A 15,790-nucleotide genomic window follows, 5' to 3' on the forward strand; every position below is an offset into this window, starting at 1 on the left:
GTAGTAAAGCGTTATAATTTTCTTTATATTCTTCGTGTTATATTTTTTTTTAGAAAAGAGAGTTTATTAATAGCGATAATGAGATATTTCGACGGTTGCCAATATCAATGGTAACATATACATTGAGAAGGATATTAATTAAGTGTTCTCTATTAAAACATTATAATCATAATGTTTAATAAATTATTAATATTTAAATTTGTTCCTGGAAAAGAAGTTTGAATTGTTATCTTTTCTTGTTTATACCTTACCTTGTTTATAATATAATAATATCAGTTAAATTATGCAAGAGGGAAATGGAGATAAATATAAGAAATATACCTGAATTATACGAAGAAAAATTATTCAAATTACGCTATTCCTTGTCTAGCTTTACTCGCAGCTTTCACTGTTGCTCGCTTCAGGTAGGCAAACGTTCGTTCCCGTTTACGATGATACTATGTTGCAGGAAGGAAGTAAGAGAGGCGTACAAAACCGTGCCAAAGCAGAGAAACGTCTAGTACCGAACATTTTCCTAAATTGCGACCAGTGTTCGCCTTCACAATTATTTTCTGCTCACGTTTAGAATTATTTAAACGTACACCAAACTACCCTAACATACCACGCCAAACAACTGATAATAACAGTAAAGATAACGATAACTATCATTTTCCTTTTTAGCATGCAGGATTAAAGAATTAACTAACGTACAATTTCTGCTGAATTGTTACGACTACCATACTGCTGTCTTTATAACTCAATTCTCGTACAATTGTCTTCTTCATAACATAGGTTGTCGTCGTTTCTATGATATTTATCTCAGTTGTTGTAACTTGTAAGTTGTAACTTTGATCTCTTTCCGAGTTCAATCAAAGATAGACATAAAATTAAAGAGAAATATACATTGAATGTCATTCATACAGTTTTGTCGCCTGACACGTTCGGATAAATAAAGTTCTAATAAAATCTCCCCATCGAACATTACCTTAAATAAATTTAGGTTTTAAGAAAAGTAACCTCTTCCATAATTGTTATTTTTTCATACATTATTTTACATCATGATACACTTAACAATATTGTATCGCATTTATGACACTATATTGAAGGCAAGTATCACGCGAGATTGTTTATTACACGAAGAAGTCTATCCGGTTGCTCTTCCCGTGCTCTTTACATCAAAACTTCCATCACCACTTTCCAACCCTGCATACCAACTATATTATTTTTAAACACACACACACACACATAATTTGACTCTTCTGTACTAGAAAAACGTCCTTAATCCAGACACACGTAATGAAGCAAAATTACAACGTGCCATCGAACGCAATCAACCCAGTACTACCAATTTTTCCAACGCTCTTCGCACGCTATAACTTTGGCCAAACTAAAACATGAAAAAAGATCTTCTTGATAAAGAATTCTCCTAATAAGAAGCTAACAAACACATTTTACATTCTCCGCTACAACCAGGAATTACGTTAACAGAATTTTTCCCGAGCAAAGTAGCTAACATTGAAACGTCTCTCGCAAACGAGGCTCGATAAAAGGCCCTCGTTCCAGAGAATGCGTCTTTGATCGACTACTGGTATACACGTAGTTGTCCAATGGTCACAAAGGCGAGCAAACGTGCTGACCACCAGGAATGCAACGAAAGAAACGCTTTTCACAGTTGCATTACACACTACCGGAGGGTTTTATCAGCTAGCTGCCGCGATGGTCCACCAACGGTGGCAACGATCGAGGTTTTAACCTGTCTCCCTAATGAGCGAGCAGCCATTATGCACGGTCGCGAAAAACGTCACAGAGGTGTCAAACCAAATGTTTGAGAGTGGTTTCCCGGTAAAGGCTCAATGGGACCCGTCCATCTTTCTGTCATCGCTGGCCTCGTGAATGGCGGGCAGCCGAGCAACGCTCGTCTTCTCGCTTGCCTCGGTGTTTGCGCTCGCGTTAATTTGTTTGAGGGACCACGAGCGATTCTCCCGCGTTCAGCGTCGGTCGCTTTGCGCACCCTGCCTTCGAAGATTACGAGTTGTCCACGACTGACCTGTTGTTTGCGAGATTTCTTCGTCGTTTCAGATCCTACCAGGTGAACTCACCTTCGCTTAAATGACAGATCGATTGAATTTTTTCCAACGAGACACATGAGTCGTGAAATTTGATCTGTATAGATGATAACTAGTATGCTGATGGTTTCGTTACATGGGTGTAGGTAGCATAATGGAATCATAGAAATACTCAGGAATTTAGAAATAACCAAAAAGTAAGGAGAGTTAAATTGTGAGTTAATACGTTAATTGTGAGTTAATTGTGAGATATTGAAAAAATTGCTGAAGTCTGATAAACTTTAGATTACTACTGAGTTGGAAATTAAGCTCTGTTTAAAAGTCATGAACTACACTTACACGCAAAACACGTATTTTCGTTTCATTTTTATTTCGAAGGCAAACATAAGAATTTCATTATCTTTGATGTGTTCTCGTGAAGTCGTTATTACAGGCTGTATGAAAAAATGTCTAACAAAGAGAATGTTCAACAGATCTCTTATCTTCTTTGCACTCCTATGTAAATAAAGAAATATAGAACACTGTCGGGTAAATGTAATTTTAACCTCTTTTAACCGAATATTATTCGCAGATGTACAAAAGTGTTCCCACCATTTTTCATTTCGTTCCACCCAATATGTCCGTCAATATTTGATTTCCTTACGATACAATGCACATTGTTCTGCGTACCTAGCGAATAACCTTCCTTTCAGAAGTGGTTTTATATTCTTTATGCGCTTCGTGGCCTCGTTAGCGGAATAGTACGAAAGAATATAGTCGTAAAACGAAATGTAAAGGTAGATAAGGCAAATGCTAGATCAACGTCTAACACTTGCGTCACTGGTGTTTCAAGAAGAATGAAAAGAGCGTAAAAATAAAGTAACATTCCATGCTAGAAATAATATTTATTCATATCTTGCGTTAAATATTCTTATATCGAATAAACTATTGAAGCAACTATTTACATATAAGTGACAACAAATAAATTTATGGAAGTAACGTACACCGTATAACTTTACACTTTACAGTTATAAATCGTGCATGTTTGTCGTGCATTTCAGCATTAAAGGAGTCGTTAGCATCAAAATATTACATATTTCAAAAGATAATTGCAAAAATATTCGATTTTTTCACTATTTACAAATTATTTCATTACCGTAATCACATGCCACGGTTGTAAAAAATCCTACAACGCTTTATTCAAATTTTATTCAAATTGATTAACTACTATCTCCTCTTTTCATGATCGCTATAATATATCGATCATGGATGTTTCATTACACGTTTCGGAAGCTCTCAATTTCAAAATTACATATTAACGTTTACATATCACTAGGATACGAGACATGAATCGAGAGAAACTTCTTATTAGGGATGCTTTACAAGATCGCTGATGATACATACTAGTCGACGAGAACGACAACGATCGACTTAATTAAACAAATTCATCAAACTGCAAGATAGACGCGAACATGCGGTTAAGCTCATAAGCGCACGGACACATTGATAAATTTGTAATAACGTACACGATTTTTATCAGGGTATACACGTCAATAGCAAGTTAATAACTACAAACAGTACTTACTGTCTTCGTATAAAGTCAGCACAAACTATAAATTTAAGTTACTTATTTTAAAAATTAGCAATAGTATGTACTTTTTACGATTAAATATGCAATTCGTTAATGTACCTACTGATTTTGTAATATGAAAGAATATTTATATAAGCCATAGTATACAGTAAGCGCTGTACAATCTTAAACTATCTAACAAATGGAGATGTTTCTGAAATTTCTTGTAATCTTCGTATACGTGTTTAGATTCGTTTCAAATTTTACTATTATAATCACGATAGTCGTGTCCAGTTGCGATGCTAACGAAATTTCAAAAAAGTTTCCTATGATGCACATAATATATTCGTAAAAGTATCTTGTACTGAACGTGCAAAACAGAGCCACGCTTACCACGACAGACTTTATGCGAGCATCTTCGAATCACGCTCACGGTCGACACCTTTCTCCACCTTTCTGTAATACATCCTTAACGATATTATAATACCAATGGATTACCTGCGAGAATCGATGTGTGATTAATTATCGCGGAGCCATTGATATTTAACGAACCAAACGTGCACGATATATCGAAACGCAACACGTAAATACTTCTCGATACAGGCAAACCGATGCATCTCTAATTGATCCCATGTAATGAATTTCACCCTTTGTAATTTGTTTAAATGTATTAGATATAGACGCTCGATGGTGTTATTTATCTGTGCTTTATGAATTTTGTGCTTTATTAATTTCATTGCGGTCAAACGAACGCAATGAGCAAAAGTTAAAACCATCGTTGAATCGTGTTTGACTGAGTTTATATTACTTCGAAATACGATTATTCCAAGTAAGAACAAGATTTTTGCACGATGATATCTTTGGCTCGGTTGGTTCACTTTCTGATGCGGTTTAATCGTTTCCTATCCTATTATCGTTATTGAGTTAGAAAGTAGAGAAAGCTTGTGATCTACTCTAAACGCCAGCAACTTTAATAAACATCGAATACAGGGTACTATTGAGGAAATAGTTGCATAAATCATTTATGATGTTGCTACATTCGTGATTTTACCTGTTGAATCTATGAAAGGCCAACGTTGTGTTAATATAACATATCCATTTCAAATGTTCAACCTTTCATATTTTCAAAGTTGTCAATGTGCAATAATATATATTTTTTATACATTATTTCATTGCTTTGTCGTTAACAAACTAACGACCGTACCTTGGAGCCAGTCGTTTTGATAGTTTCCTCTGTTTTTGTTCTTATTACTTTGCTATCCTTAACATCTAACACCTTGATGCTAAGTAACATTTTTTTTAACAAATGATTCTGATATTGAATACACATTTTTGTTGAATTATTGCGTATACAAAATTTCGTAATTCGTGTGTATATTTTTAAAAGGTTATCATATAATCTATATGAATTCTAAATTACGTGAAGTGTATTTGTATAATATAAATTGTATAAAAGAAACACTTCATTTATGTATTTTACTAAGATAAGTTCTCTTTGCGATCATCTAAAATTATTATTTCTTTGTAATTTGTTATCAGTTCACTTGACGTAGTATTTTAAGCAATGCTCCTTAATTACTCATTATTTATACATATACCACGTTATATTACTCATACTTTACATTTATATATGATAAATATCTATATGATAAAAGCTAATAATTGATAATGAGATTAATGAAAAAGATTATTGATAAGATTAAAATTTTATAAACTCTATCATTGGGTGGTTCATTAAACTCTATCTGTCTGCTTATTTCTTTTCTCTAATTAAAGAAATAAGAATATCAGATAAGATAAAATTTATATCCAAATTACACCTTTCTTAATGAAATGAAATATTTCGATATTTTTCTTTGCAATATTTGAGCGTATCAATGAACCATAAAATCAACATTTTCCTTGAGTAATACGCACTTTGTACGATTATTTCACGCGGATATCGCTTTATCATATACGTTAACACGCATTCATCAGAATGTTTTACAGTCAAACGCGGTTCTTTCGCAATTGACATGTAAATTAACAGCGTTCTACGAATGCCTTTCGCTCGTTTTCCCACGTACGATCATATCGCGAGTTAATCCTTAACGCGTCTGCCAACAATGCCAGGCCAATGGATCGTTAATTTAACAACTTGTCACGGGACGATTGACACGAAAAATTCGAAATAAACATGTCTAAACCATTCCCACGATCGAACAAGCATATCCAACATTAGTTTATTAATCACTAATTTTACGTGTCCCGTGGTTTCTGCATGTTTATCATCGAAATCAATTTATATGTAGTAATAGATGTACTATTTCCTATTGTGCACTAAACTACTATATATGCCAAATATACTACTTTTATACTTCTCGTCATAAATTTTACGTAGTATATAGTAATTGTTCTCTTTGTATTCGTTTGTTCGTATCACACTTCAATGTAAGTAGATGTAAACACGTAAAATATGTTATCCAAATAAGTTTTTTAAATACTTAATCTGCTGATAAACAGTTACAATAATTTAAATATTACATACCTGACAGATATTCTCGATAATCTCGTATATTTATTCTACAATGATTCCTATAGTGATTTTCGTAGTATACGAACATCTTTCTCTTTTTCTCAATTCTACTCGTCAAATATATCGATTCTCGAATACCTGAGTTCCAGGTATTTGCTTCTTTACATAAGTGACCGACCGGCAATGTGCAAATTAAATGCACGTATACAAGTTGCATTACATTGATTGTGCAACTAGTTACTTTCGAATTCTAGTTCGACAGATCCTGGAATTTGTTGGCTTCGTTTTCTCCTTAATTTTAGCGATTTAACATGGCGCGTTTCCCGGTGAATCTTCGATTCTGAAATATCTCACGTAGATCGAATAACTCGCCAAGAATCCACTTTCATTCGACTGGCGTGTTCGAGAAATTGGGAGTGAAGCCTGATGAGGTACACGACTGTACGCGTGGTGTAAGAAAGTTACTTTACGTTTCTGGTATTTAGGTGGATCAGAATAATTTTAGAAATAGATCACATGGATCGTATACATTTGTCGTAATGCCAACGTCTTAACAATTTGACACGAAAATCTCGTAGATCGTACGATATTATTTTTCGTGAAATAACCTCGTAGTTTTAAATCTTGAAAAATAAGAAGGTTACAAAAACTATCAAAATATATTCTACTATGCTTATACTACCGTGTATAAGTATTTGGACACTTCTAAATTATTGCAACTATGTAAAATACACTTCAAATAAAAGTCTTTAACCTAACGTTTGCCTCTGATCTTACTGCAGGCAATCATATGCATAGTTAGTAGATATTCGTGAAAACAATAGTTAATATTAATGAATATAAATTGAAAAACAATAATTAAGAGTGCATGAAAATTATTTGTATGGAAACTAATTTTGCCAGAATTAATTCTCAGAAAGATTATCTCAGAATGATCAAGATATATGTTCCAACCACACTCTGAAAGTTTATATAACTTTTTTCTATTGTCAGCTATTTATTAAAGATAGATATGAATAACTTGATCGATATAGGTGTATTCCTTGTTTCGATTTCAACTTAGCAGAAGATTTGATCCCAGCTATGACGAGAAATAAAGAATTAACGTAACTTTTACGATAATATTAAAAATATAATAAAAATATGAATATTTTGAATGAATTGAGTGTCCAAATTCTTATGCACAGTAGTGTATGTGCCATTAATATTCGAAGCTTCGAGGTTCCAAGTTTTCGTTTGAATTCCAACGTTGTTCGCAAAATTTCATTGTCTCTGCTGTTCCCACAGAATCGGCAGCCTCTATAATTCTGCATTAACGGTGTTATAAAGCACACCGGTCCGTGGCATTGCAACAGAGAACGTATACTCGGCTGTAGGTGAACATTAAATATCGCCAACGAAGAAGCTTCACCTATATCGGAGAACTCTGCGAAAGCAGACTGAAAACAATGCGATACAAAGATTTCACGTGTCTGTGAACAGCATAGCGTGCGCGCACAGAACACAGATCAATGCTCAGGACGCAATCGTAACGAGAGTGGCAAGTTCTACCTTCACACATCACCGGATGGTATCAGATAGAACCTGTAGATCGTACGTCGACCTCAGCGGGGCGCCTTCGAATCCTAAAGTTCTGCGAATCTGATGAATGATACGACTGGAAATCGAGCGAATAAACAAGCACCGAATCATGTACACCGACGAAGCTCGGCTGAATCGTATTGCAAACCAGGATCGATTTATTCGCGTTCTGTTCCATTCATTGATGCTGCTGTAATGCTCGCTAGTCGAGAAACGGATAACAATGACATCGTATGAAATAATAGTAATACGGGGTGACTAAATTGTGGGGAACCTACACAGGATTGCTTGTAGAAGTCAATATAAGACAAAAATAAAGCATAAAACTAGTTTGAGGCTTCGTTTATTAATTCTTGACATTTAAAAACCAGTGTGCCTTCTTTCGCTTAAACTTAGTTCAGATTAATCAAGTTATTCGAATTTAGGTCGTTTGTGCACAACCTAATTGGAGTGTAATGGATATCTAACAGAAAACGATACCCAAGCAAGTGGTTATGTATGTATGTAAAATGTTAATTACGATGTTAATTACTATTGTGAATATAATAAAAACATTATGTACATGGAACATGTTTGTATCGAAAGTTAAAAAATGCTCGACTTGCTTTAGGCAACTAATGTCAACAACAAATGCGAAACTGGAAAATATTACGTTATTTAGCAACGTAGTCGGAAATAGAGAGTAGTTGAAAGCACTTCAACATTACTTGCGACTGGAAAGCATATTCCAAGTCAATTAAAACAATAAACTCACTTTAATAAAATGCTCCATATTATTTGAAGCCAAATGATTTGATTAAATAAGAATGAGAGTAGAAATTTGAAAAAATATTTCAAACCAAATAAATAACTTCTTAGGGTAAAGAGATTTTATGTAATTTGAATTAATGGATGATATTTCAGTGTGCTGTACGTCAGAGATATTTTGGTCAATTTTTATTTGTCAATAACTAATAAACAAAACCTGAAAAGCAATTTCTTTACTCTTCATTTTATTTTCTGTTATAGAAATAGGTCATTACATTTTTTACCATTTGTTACCGAACATCTTAAAGTACGGAAAATTTTAATTGTAGGAGAAATTTGACTTGTAGAAAGCTGGGAAAATATTTCTACATTGATAATATTCTTCTTATGCATACAAATTTTATTGATAGAAATCGGTATATATCCTCCTGTATATATTGACATAGTAACGCTACAGGTTCGCAATTTCAAAATTATTATTTAATCGCCTGATTATGTTATCATAAGAAATTAGGAATTACAAATATACATATGTTTTAAGAAATCTAATTTATCAAAGTAATCGGCAAGGTATGGAAATATTTGTTTACCGCAAGTGTAAATGACACTTGTGAGTATGCTTTACCAATGACATTCTCAAATTTTAATTATTACCCATCGATTAAACTTTGTTATAATACTACCTTACGTTTATGAGTCAATATTATAGTTACAGGTTTTCAAACTAGTATTTTTGTATTTATAAATATTTTAGCAAGTCAGGCAGCCAATTGACGTATATTCTTCGTTTTACAATCTCAGCTTCTTATCAGTTTCTAAATTAATTTGATAAATTAATTTTTAATTTGCTCTTTATTATTATCTATCGAGCATTATTCAAGTACTTAATATGATTTATCTTATCGATTGCTATATCTTCGTTATTTCTAGCACATTTAATTTTATCATTCTTTCGACGTAAAAACCTATGAACGTATGAATGAGATCGCTCCTTTCTGTTCCTACATTTGTTTCCTATTATTATATTATATATTATATATTATATATTATATATTATATATTATATATTATATATTATATATTATATATTATATATTATATTTTTGACCCAACTTTTTCTTTTTTAATACCCTGATAATTTTATGTACACTGAATTATCACTGAAAAATTATACTTTGTCTAAATCCTAAGACATTCTTTAAGACGAAAATTTATAAATACAAATTCGCACATGTCAAAAATGTGTGTCACATATGGTTTCAGAATTTTTATACGAACAACATTAACTATCTTCAAGATTAATCAAATTTGCAAGATGTTGTGTATACATACAAATATTCATATTTTATGAGCTGTCACACAGAAATCGATAGAATACATTTATTAATTATGAATCAGCATAGAAAATAAAGAAACAGAACTGTTTACTTCAAATGTAATCTATTGAAAACATCTCTTTAAATAACCAATGTTGTTTATAACATGCATATGTATACATACTGCGTATTTAACTGGAGTTTAGATGCATAATTTCTATGCATATGTTATCCGTTTTCAAGGCTAATCATATTTATTGAAAATCCTATATAGAAAAATCACAGAACTTCATCATCGTATCGATTTCATTGTTACAATGACTCGTCTCGCATTAGTTGTTATTTTCATCACTAGACAGTAAGTGAAAAATACACGAAATAAATTACTACGAAACGTAATACAAATCATTAAATTAATTAAAACTTCATTTGTTTCAACGCTTACGTTTTCTCCATATATGTACGTATAGATTTCATAACTTGTTTCGTACTTGCAATATGATAGCACGACATACTTAAGATTTATAACAACTTATTTTGTAGTAATTGCGGCTCGAAATCAGAATAAAAATTATCCAGTTATAATTCGTCCAATTTCAAACTTAATTTCAAATCGCTAATAAAAACATTAAGCTTTATACTTATTATTATGCAAAAATATACTTTTATAAATATAACTAAAAGAACGAAACCTACGCGGAGATTTGTTTCGCTATCTGAATATTAGAATCAGATGTTTATTTAAAGAATTTTGTATATTTTTGCGTATTCTCTGTACTTCATTATATACACATACTTTTTTTACACATTTAAATTTCCCATAAATGCATAAAAATCCGCAGTCTATTCATAAACTATCTTCACTTATCCGGTGCGTGGATTGTAACGAACGCCAAGGAATAGAATGATATTTGTATATCAACAAAAAAGTAGATATTCCTTGTAAACATTTTTACCTAAACTTCTGCCGATGATTCCAAGAAATTGGGGCTAATGACGCGAGCAGTGGTCAATTTCCCTGTACTGTATCCCAAGGGTGGACAATCATCGCGTCTATGGTGATGCTACTGTTAGTCAGCTTCACATCTTAACAGCATTCTTTGTCAAGATTCATACTCTGCTCTAGTTGTGCTGCGTGTTTTTTTTTGTCCATACAAATATTGTACTTTCTTGTAGCTACATGCTCTTCGTCTAAATATCGTCACAAATATCATACATATGTACCTCTCGTGGGATTTGAAATACTTGATAAAAAGAAACAATACTTTAGAATTATTTGTTATTATTCTATATTGCTTATTGTTTTCTCAGCTTGCCAAATCCATCGAATTTAACAAATTTCAAAAGGCTGTTCCACCTCGAATTGCCAGACCAAAGGCAAATCCTAAAAATGGAAAGGTTTCCAGCGTTTTACCATATTTGGTGGTTGGAATTGTCGATCCGAAGAAATGTCAAAAGTTCTATGTTGGAGAAGACGTTATTTACACCTTCCGTAGCGTTGGACATGGTACATACAACATAAACATCGACAAGTTTGTATCGATATTACGAAACGTCTCACGAAGGTTAACCCCCTTATCAATTGATAAACGCCCTAAATGAAAATTCAGAGAGAAGTAAAAAAATTGAATAATTTACAAAGAATAAAGGCGATCAGTCTGGTTTTTGAGAAACTTAAATAACATTAATTGCGATTAATAAATAATCAAAATGTTGCATTATTAGATCTCAATGTCAGTGAGCGTGGATTGCAAAATATAAAAGCTCCTTTTCTATTTGCCTTTCACAAGATAATTATTAACGATTATCTACGAAGATAATTAAAATCCTTTTCTTACAGGGTGATAGCAGTAGTCCATTGGTTTATAGGACTCACGTGGTTACTGTTGTATCTCGTACTATTCCTTACATTACTGATAAACCTGATATTTCCAAACAGTGTTCATGACACTTTTTCGCGTATCCAACAAGCCTTGAAATGATAATTTTAACAAAATTCATCTTATGTACCGTATAAAATCTTTTAAATAAATAAGCAGTGATTTAAATAACTAAACTGTCAAGTTTATTAGTAATAAACTCATAATATAACATAAATATCATTTCATAAATAGTTTCTATATTGTATTCAAACATAATTATACACATTCTATTTATTAATAAACTTTTCTTAAAAGTATTGCATTCGTACAAAACATAAAGTTGATAAAAACATATCAAAGTAAATATATGAATTTTTCTAAGATATGGAAACCATGAAAAACGTGAAAATATAAACATTACAGCCAGTAACAATAAAAACAGTGGAAGATAATCTTTACAAGAGATATCGAGCCGAAATAGAATAACGTTATTTTAAAAGCGATAATTGTATTATTATAATACTTCGAATCGCATTAAATCATTTTATTACGCATACGGTCAAAAGGTATAAATGTTTGCTTCTAAGTAATCATTAAAATTGATAATTCAAGTATGATGTTCTTATAACTTTTCTGTGTTTATGTGATTAACTTTCAAGCTTATCATGATATGTATCGATAACGATATGTATCCGAGTACCTATTTCAAACATCGATATTCATATAAAAGGAAATCGTTCACTCGTATCATTACACTGCAGTTTCAAAATTCTTCGAGTTACAATGACACGTCTCGCGTTAGTCGTCTTCATAATCGGTGTCGTTTTCGGCGGTAAGTAAATAATAGAAATTCAAACAACTTAAATTCTAATCAAATAAATTAAAAAATTAAATTCTATTAATAAACTCCATTAAATTCGACTCTTCTTTAATAGTAACAAACGTTGAAATAATCCAATTATAATTCTCTTATCTGTTCTGAATTCGCTAAAGTTGAATTTCATACTCTGCATATTACCTGGATAGGAACGAAATGAAAAAATAACAAGTTCGTTACTATGCATAATATTGTAATAAGAAAAATTAATTCGAAATTTGATTTATATAGACGTCTTTGCCAGCAACCAAACGAACGAGATTGGCGAACAAATCGTCGGTGGCACCAATGCTCGCCTTGGTCAGTATCCTTATCAAGTATCGCTTAGACAAAATGGAAGACACTTCTGCGGTGGCACTCTGGTTACCAATAAACACGTAGTCACTGCTGCTCACTGCATCCACGGTATTGTGTCTCCTCCATACAAGGATTTCACTGTCGTAACTGGTACAGTTACCCTCTCAAGTGGTGGTCAAACCCACGCTGTTAAGTCGGCCGTCTACAACCCCGATTTCAAGCCTACCTCTGCCGAGTCTTTCAGAAATGACGTTGCTGTAGTCACTGTAAGTAAGAAATCAATATCGTAGAACGGAATAATATTTTACAACGTACAAAGTTCTTCAGTTTTATCGAAATGTAGCATTAACATTAATAACGATAAAATATTTATTTCTAACTGTGAAAATGAACCCACGCCAACGATACAACTGTACATCGTCTACATCGGCGATATTACAATTTCACCTTCATAGTTACCTTCCTGTATAGTCATTCAAATCAGTAGTCATTATTACGTCTTACTCTTTTTCTTTTATACTATATAAATAGTTGCATATAATACACATCAAAATACTTTATTCCAATTGATTGTAATAACGAACGTATCTGAAAAGAAAAAAAAAAGATGTTACTCGACCCTTTCACAGCGAGAAAAATTGGGGCAGACAGTCAAATATGTAACATAATTATCGATATTTATTCCCTACGTGTATAAAGTTGAAAATGTATATATTTTTTTGTATGTAAAATCTTGTAGATAAAGAGACATGTAATTAGTTTCTAAATCATTAATTCTGAATTCTACGTCATTTTGTTATACTGTCAAAGGGTTAGAACGCATGAAAACTCAGATAAAGCTATTTCCTTTAACCAGATTTCACTTGCAAATATATCAATATTTGTAATAATTTCAGCTCGCTAGCCCGGTTAGCATAAACGCTAACCAGAAGCCAATTCCTCTCGTTTCTTCTGATCCACCAGTTGGTGCAACATTGAGAATGACCGGTTGGGGAAGAACCAGTGCTAACGCAGGCAACTTGCCTAATATCCTACAAACGACAACCGTAAATCTTCTAAACAATGCAGATTGTCAGAAGCGCTTGGGAATCCAGATCTACCCTGGACACTTGTGTGCCTATAACAAAAAGGGTGTTGGTATCTGTATGGTACGTACTAAACTTCAATTTTATGTTCTTCAAATTAATATGATCACATATCACAGCTAATATACACGTTCATCGAAGTGACACCCTAATATTCTACTTCAAGTTCAAATTTCTAAAACTAAAAAATGGAATATATATACAACATTTCTTTCATATATATATATATAATTTTACAAATACTTACACTCAATTCATATAATTCGCCATATAATTATATGGTTATTCAAGGTATGAATTTAGAATCTGTTTATAATTTTCCAAAATTAGTTTCACAAAAAATATTTGTTCTCCCTACAGGGTGATAGTGGCGGTCCCCTTGTCTACAATGGCCAACTTGTAGGTATCGCTTCCTTTGTCATTCCATGTGCTGAAGGCTACCCTGATGCTTACACTCGTGTCTCTCAATACAAAAGCTTCATCAACAGAAATTTATTTTAATTTAGAATCCGAAACTTAAATAATAATTATTGTACAATTCATATTTTCTCTCCGTAAATAAGCAGAATTACATTCACTATAGTGTCAATCGATTAATTTGATATCTTGTAAATTTTAATCTTTAAATTCATATACAATGAGATCAATTACTATCGTCAGTGAACGATGACGTCATCGACGCTGTTCCACTGTCCTCGCCGTCTTTGGTATCGCGGAACGTGTGGGTCAGTCAAAAGGCCCACTCGATTGCGAGGTTCCTTATAGAACTTTTACTGTATATCATTAAATCGCGCAATGCTTTATGTTAGGTATTATCGCCAAAAATCAAAATTTGATGGAATGACATTACAGTTCTCAGAAATAATATACAGTTGGTATAAATAATATAATTCATCGGTTAATTTGCTTTATGCATTTCTTTATTTTACCTCCATATTTGCTTTTACGTATTATTCTTGTCTTGTACTAAAAATTAATTTACCTATTAGTTTCTAGTTTTAGTGTCTAGTTCTACAATCTACATACAAATACATCGAGCTATTACTGCTATTCTAAGAATATCAGTGTAAGGTCTAACAAACTCAAGATACAATTTGTAAACTAATTTCGAAAAACGATGTTTTATCTCTAAAAGAAAAATACTCTGTTTACAACTTATATTGTAAACAGCATTAATTAGGTATATCCTCCCGCTCAAAAATTTGCAGTATGTTTCGGTCTCAACAGATCTTAAAGGACATCATATTGCCTTAAAAGATAATGACTACCTTGAGTAAATAACTGTTTTATTCATAATGTTATTCTTTGATAGTGTTGGAATTATAATTGGAAGACTGCGAATGTTTATGCAAATTGTAGAGAATACAATTGGAAACGTAGAACACGGATAGAAAATTGTTTCATCTGTCAAGTATTATAGGAAGCGCTATACTTTGAATATTTCATACATCTGTTCATAATATGTGCATTCTGTGCAATTTCGTTCTTTCAAATTTGTTATAAATTCATAAAAATTCGCAATCGTTTTAACGTAAAACAAATTCGTAATGATATTTAAAGACAAAATCTATAATTGTAATACATGCGATACCCTCCTCTTGTTTCTTGGACAGATATACGAAAACGTTTGTCGAAAAAGCAAAAGATGTTTCAAACACTCGGGCCGGATTGTATACACAGAGTTTCTAAGAGAGTTCGCATACTTTCGTGAGCCGCTGTATTTGGTCAGCCGTGACAATATTCCACCCTCTTTCGGCATTGATTTACATGGACCGCGACCCTGACGAGGATAAGCTTTATTAGCAGAGACGCCACGGGGTTGTTCTCCTCCCGCACCCTGTTCCACGTCGACAACCCTCTTGCACAGGCGCGTGTACATCGCATGACGTAGTCAGGAAAAGTATTGCCAAGGGTAG

General features: G+C 32.7%; 1 protein-coding gene across 1 annotated transcript; it reads left to right on the plus strand.

Annotated features, from left to right (window-relative positions):
• Nucleotides 1-9,412: 9,412 nt before the first annotated feature.
• Nucleotides 9,413-14,471, plus strand: LOC117216187 (chymotrypsin-1-like). Its single transcript, XM_033462736.1, has 6 exons — nt 9,413-9,457; nt 11,065-11,285; nt 12,287-12,447; nt 12,724-13,055; nt 13,686-13,937; nt 14,235-14,471. The coding sequence occupies exons 1-6, from the start codon at nt 9,413-9,415 to the stop codon at nt 14,373-14,375; spliced, it is 1,152 nt and encodes a 383-aa protein (XP_033318627.1). The 3' UTR covers nt 14,376-14,471.
• The last annotated feature ends 1,319 nt before the right edge of the window (nt 14,472-15,790 follow it).

The sequence above is a fragment of the Bombus bifarius genome, unplaced genomic scaffold (assembly GCF_011952205.1).
Source record: "Bombus bifarius isolate JDL3187 unplaced genomic scaffold, Bbif_JDL3187 scf7180000010252, whole genome shotgun sequence".
NCBI classification, from domain to species: domain Eukaryota; kingdom Metazoa; phylum Arthropoda; class Insecta; order Hymenoptera; family Apidae; genus Bombus; species Bombus bifarius.

Coding starts and splice junctions, on each gene's coding strand:
- LOC117216187 (XM_033462736.1), top strand. CDS start 9,413: ATGAATGAGATCGCTCCTTTCTGTTCCTACATTTGTTTCCTATTA. Junction 9,458..11,064: donor CCTACATTTGTTTCCTATTA/TTATATTATATA, acceptor TTGTTTTCTCAG/CTTGCCAAATCCATCGAATT. Junction 13,056..13,685: donor ATGACGTTGCTGTAGTCACT/GTAAGTAAGAAA, acceptor TAATAATTTCAG/CTCGCTAGCCCGGTTAGCAT.